The following is a 6,000-nucleotide window of genomic DNA, read 5'->3' on the forward strand; positions in this document are numbered from 1 at the left end:
TAGTAGAGAATACTTACTTGGGAAACACAGTGCATAGGCACTCAAACCATATAATTTCCTAACGTTTGTAATTAATGCCTTCAAATGCCAGTCTCCAATCACAGAAAAGTCAAGAGCTGCTCCAGTAACAAAGCAACTGCAAGCCAAACCTGAGATTATCAGAATCGGACATTTCTAAATATGCCCCTAATCAAAGTGAATTATTCAGTGACCAAAGCACAAGAAAACAAGAAAGAAAATGTAATCCAAGGTGACTTGTTTGAAGTAGACAAGTTATACTGCAACAGGTGGCCAGAACACAGATTTAGGCTGTAGTGAGCTTGGGTAGTTTCCTAGCCAGGAAGACAACTTGCAATTCCTACACTATACATCTCTTTGCTTCCTAGCTGAATAGCAGGTCCACACACACACATGAGTTCATACATTTAGAATCAACAAATCAGAGTCTTTCAGTCAGACACAAGAAACTCAGAGTTTCAGGTGCAAGGTTCAATTCCTAACAGCAGCGATCCAAACAGGTTCACGGTCATTTAGTGAAAGTAACTGATATGGTGGCTTCTGCTGACACGAACCATTGTTTGGCATACTGCCTACCAGTAGTAATGCTACAGTGAAACTCGGAGTTCAACTGGGTTTTCCCTTACAAGTCTTGTAATTCTCATGGAAAAAAAGTAACAATAAACAAATAATCAAGTGAACTTGATCAATTCTGTTGTGTGAACAGAAAAATCCTGAAGTAATGAGTTTATTACAGACATAAGGTATGTTTTAGTACCTTTTGCATTAAAATCCAAAAAATGAAGAACTTTTATACAATTAAAAATATTTTATAGTGTATTTATAACAAAATCCCCGATCCTACCTTTCATATCATGGTTTGCCTACAGCCATGTAAAATAAAACAATAAATAAAACAATCTACGAGATTATACTGAAAATTATTTTGTTGTTTATATATTTTACTTTGAAAACATACTTTCATGTTAGCTCTAATTTTGTAAAACAAATAAATTAGTAAATTGAGTACATTAAAAATAATCTATCTGCATAATACTGGTAGCTCTTCAGTATAATAGAAGTGGAGGAGGACCAGTATCTGTGACAATCCCAAATTAAAAGGCAAAACCAGATGCATTTAACCGTGTTTTTGCCAGACCATACAATGTTACTGATTCCAATGGGCAGCTATTGCAGCAAGAAGAGATGAACAAGTGCTTCAGCACTTTGGTCACAGGACAGCTGACCACCATCACAAATAAAATAATTTTCAAGTAATTTTTTTGTTTCAGTGCTGAAAAGCAAATCAAACCAAACTAGGTGCCACTGCTAAAAAGTCATCTCATAAAAGTACAAGCTAGTTTTAGTAATTAATAATTCCAACAGGCACTTCACAAAATAAGCAAAATTGCAAGAAGCAGATGATCTGACTTATCTGTTGTGAAACACGACAGGAAGTGACAAGAGCAACAAGGACAGGGTGGGATTGAAGAAAAACTATACGTACATAATCACAATGCTCCATTAAACGTACCTTATCTGTCCACCTAAAATTTCATTAGTTGCTGTGCCTTAATGAGGAATTACAAGCCACGACTCAGCAGATAACAAGAGGAAATAGAGGGCTGGGAGGGGAAAAACCTAGTATGCAAGAAGCATAGAAACTGAACTTTACAGTTGGCATCAACAGGTGGAGTGTAAAGCAATGGAAGAGAAGGTGAAGAGAGTTCCCTAGAGGGCACTGGCTACGAAAGATTTGGAAAGAAAATGAAAGCCAGTACAAGTTACATTAACATTTTGTAAAGCAAGTCAACCAATAGAAAAATGAAATCTATGTGAGAAGGTTTGTTAAACCCAATAACTGTTCTCTCTGTAGCAGCAAGTGTCCAGGGAAGAATATAAACATAATGGTACTTCCGTGTTATACTCTTGTCCCCAAATCTTTTTGTCCCTCAGCAAGTGATCATATGCCATACACTGGCATTTGTAAACAGTGTTTACAAACCAAACTATAACATCAACAAGCAAAGGAACCCTACCCAGGAATGAGACACTAGGGAGCAGCAAAACAAACTGTTTTGTTTTGACTAAAACCCCCCGCTATATTCTCTAGACTTCCTTTGTCACATCTCAGAGAAAACATGTTGACAAGAAATTGGAAGCAGTAGTGACATAAAAAGCCGCGTACAAACTTACAGGATAAAGAAGTGTTAAGAGACAAGAGTTAAAAGAAGCTCATTTTGGCCTGTAATCATTATTGACATAAACTTGAACTCAAAGTTGTAATACCTATTAACCTTGCTACATATAATGCCTTCTCTTCCTTCTAAGCAACTGACTCAGTTCCCATAGCTGTAATGCCATGCCAGACCAAGAACTGACAAGAATGACAGCAAAAAAAAGCAGCAGCAGAGAAGACAGGTGCATAAAAAAAGTAAAATAAACTTTGTCCCAAGTACTTGGGACACTACAGAAACTACTTGTCACAGTACAGCTACAACAACACTAGATCAAGAGGGTTCATAGGTAATTGAAGGCTCATAAGGGATAATAAGGGATACTTATCTCGGAACAAAGTTTCCCTCTACTGCCCATAAACTCATGCTTTTATTTTGGTTGACCACTCCCCATTTATAACCTCTAGAGATTTACGTTTTTTGCTTTCATATGTGAAACTTCAGAACTATACACACACCATTTATATTCACATCTTCCTAATTGTCTTTTAATACTTTCTGGTCTGTCCATGGTATTATCTCATTTGCATTTTGGCTAGCTTTCTTTAAGGTTCCTAATTACTATGCCACTTACCCACAACTTTTTGCCAAAGCACCAATTTAATTCCAGCTTAAATCAATCCAAGTACAGTCCCTCCTTCCACCCTGCCTGTCCTCTTTACTCACCCTTTCACTTACCCGAACCCCATAACAAGTCATTTCAGAACACTGAACTAAAGATCTGCCAGGATTGGGTCCCTGAACTACGTCACTTAAGAGTAAAATCTGTACCTGTGCAAAAGAAGGGATAGAAACCACAGGCCCTGATTAGTTAAAAAAATAGAAAGGATGCACTATCAAAGCGAGTTAGATACAACTCACCCTGAATCATTTCTCTAGACTTCCTTTGTCACATCTCAGAGAAAACATGTTGACAAGAAACTGGAAGCAGTAGTGACATAAAAAGCCGCATACAAACTTACAGGATAAAGAAGTGTTAAGAGACAAGAGTTAAAAGAAATAAGAAAGTGCTGAAAAATGTCAAAATTAAAATCACACACACAGAAATTTACAAAACTGAGATCAAGATCATAATGGCAATCACTGTGCAATCTGAGCTACAAAGCTAGCAGATCCAAAAAAAGCTGGCAGAACCAGATTTGATACAGATTGTTATTGCAATACAACACACGGAAAATACACTGAGAAAGACAAATACAGAAATACACTCTTCATGTAAAAGATCTAGGCGGCTGTTTGTAGCCTCTAGCTACCTACTGCTGAAGTAATGCTAAGGTTTGACAAAAGCACAAAGTGTTCTTTTATAATGAGTTCTATGTGAAAGAAGACAGCCAAAGAGATTTAAGTACCATAAAACGTCTGTGAACGGCTTAAAAGCAGGATCCTTACACAAACACCCGGAGTGACCGGTGCGCAGCCCCTGCCTACAGGATTCGGCCGCCCTCCCGTACCAGAGCCCACGCTCACGCGAACGGACGCTTAGCGGGAACTGTAAGCAAAGACACAAACACCGACAAGGCCCTAGGACAGCCCCTCAGGGGCCTTCCCTGCTCTCGCCGACGCCTCGGGCCGCCCGGGGGCCATGGCCGCTCACGGGCGAACGCCCTGTCCCCGCACTCGTCCGCCGGGAGTGTGGCCGCTGCCCGCCACAACACCATGGGGGGCAGGCCGATAGGGCCCGGGTGCCCCCCTTGCCCCCGGCTCCCGCCGCCCCCTGAGGGCCCGTCCGCCGCCGCTCCCCGCGGCCGTGACTCAGGGCCGCAGCCGGGGGTGGCTCCTCCCCGCCGCCCGTTACCTGCATGCCCGGCGCCCCCGGGTCCACGCCGGTGTCCAACACAGCCAGCAGCACTCCCCGTCCATCGAAGTCGGGGAAGCGGGCGAGGAAGGCGGCGGCGCCGGTCTCTTTCTTGGGCAGCAGGCCGTGGAAAGGGAACGGCTCCTCCGCGGCCGCCGCCATGGCGGGAGGGGGGACGGGGCCGTGCGAGACCAAACCGCGGCCGGCAGCGGCGGCGGCTGCAAGGGGCAGGAGGGAGGATGGAGGATGGGCGAGGCCAAGGGAAGGCGCATGCGCCGTGCCGCCCCACCAATCCGCGGGGAGGTGCACCTTCTCGCGGCCCGCGGCGCGAGAGCGCCAGGGCTAAACCGACCAATACGGCCGCGCGGTGGGCTGCCGGAGCCCACGGTGGAGGCAGCCAATCAGAGAAGCGACGAGTCGCACGCCGGAACTCGGAGCGGGGTGCCGGGCCCGAGGGGTGGCCGCGGGGGCAGGGCGTGCCGTGCCGTTCCGCGCGGGGCGGGGTGGGGCAGGGCAGGGCAGGGCGCGCAGGGCCGCAGGCGGCCACGTCCCGTGGCGGCGGGGGGAACCGCCCGGGGGGTGGGAGTGACCTCCCGGTGTTGCCGGACGAGGCCGGTGGGTGTCGGCGGCACCTTCGAGCCCCGCTTCCCCGTGGGCGTGGTGGCTGCTTCCCCTTCGGGAGGTCGGTGCCGCCTCAGGGCCGCGGCCTGCGGCGGTGGCGCGTGGCCTCTGTCAGGCAGCGCTGAGGGGACGTGCCAGCGCTGCAGCGCGGCGGTGCGCCAGATCCTCCGAATCCGAAACGACCAACGTGCAAAGATTTACCTCTGATTTCCCCCCCCCCCCGTTTATTTTTTTGCTGATTCATTGTCCGGGATGAAAAAACATTACGTGGTTGCAGTGCCCGTAGGAGCGCTGTCTCCTCATTACTGTAGGTTAACACGGGGCTTTTGTAATGTGTTGCACGGCATTTTGGTGCTTGTGCAGCTGTTTAGCAAAGAAAAAAAAAATCAAGACAACTTGAAGGCTGTGGCGAGCTCCAAACGATTTTTGGTGAAGTAGTTAAGGGAAAATCCCAGCTTTGAACAGGAGTTTTAAAGTTAGTTTCTAGTCTTCATGGTCACATAGAAGCTTGCAAAGAAGGCTGAACTGTCAAGTATCTGAACCTGAACATATGTAGAACTTCTTTTAAAAAGATGTCTTGTTTATAGTGTCTTAGCACATGGCTTTTTAGCCATTTCAACTGGCAGTAAGGGTACAAACTGGTTGGTTACTTGGGTATCACTTTGCTTTCTTCAGGCAAGTTTCTGTTCAAAGTGTTACATTGGGGGGAAAAAGGTGAAATTTATCTGGGTACATTAACATGCACTATAAAGCAAAGGAGATTTTGGCTTTTGAGAATTTTTCGTTTGTTTGTTTTTTTCATGAGTCTGATGAGATTATTACTGAATGATCGCCATACATTAATCTTCACTGAACTAAATCTGGCATTTGTTCTTTCTTAGCAGAAATGCGGGGGGTGTTTGCTAGTAAATAGTGGTACACTATGCAATTTCCACAGTTTGGGCTCTACCATCAGTGGCGTCTTCCAGCTCATCAATGGCTTTAGAGATCTACAGAATTTTTATGCAAGTAAAGTACCAAAATAAATCTGAAGAGCACTGCCTGAAATACACATATTAAAAAAAAATGTCAAAGCTGTACCATATGTGCTTACTATGTAACTCAATCTGCTTCCTTCTTTGGCTTTCAATCATCAGACAAATTTTTACATTTTGATGTCTGGATACCATGTGCCTGACTTTCTTAGAATAGTGCTGGGGTCTGACAACCATATTCAGATTTTTTTTTTTTTAGAATTACATAAAACCTTGACTGATCTTATTTCAGGGGAGAGAATTATTCTGACAAGGTGATTATTCACTTGTTTAGTATCTAGTTCACTGCCTATTTGGGTTTAGTTTTCCTTCTGTG

The 6,000-nt window shown here is 44.9% G+C and overlaps 1 protein-coding gene across 4 annotated transcripts in view; it reads right to left on the reverse strand.

Annotated features, from left to right (window-relative positions):
* Window positions 1-4,281, reverse strand: part of TPP2 (tripeptidyl peptidase 2) — a 55,736-nt gene extending 51,455 nt beyond the window's left edge. For 2 of the 4 annotated variants that reach the window (XR_008578851.1, XM_054838681.1), the window contains exon 1: window positions 4,030-4,269. Coding sequence is in view for 3 of the 4 variants with exons in the window: in XM_054838681.1 (XP_054694656.1) it covers window positions 4,030-4,191 (162 nt within the window). In the remaining variant the exon portion in view is untranslated. Of the gene's footprint in view, window positions 1-4,029 lie in introns of all 4 variants that reach the window. The other 2 variants (XM_054838672.1, XM_054838662.1) reach the window with 1 other exon arrangement.
* Between the last annotated feature and the right edge of the window lie 1,719 nt (window positions 4,282-6,000).

This window comes from Grus americana, chromosome 1 (genome assembly GCF_028858705.1).
Source record: "Grus americana isolate bGruAme1 chromosome 1, bGruAme1.mat, whole genome shotgun sequence".
NCBI lineage: Eukaryota > Metazoa > Chordata > Aves > Gruiformes > Gruidae > Grus > Grus americana.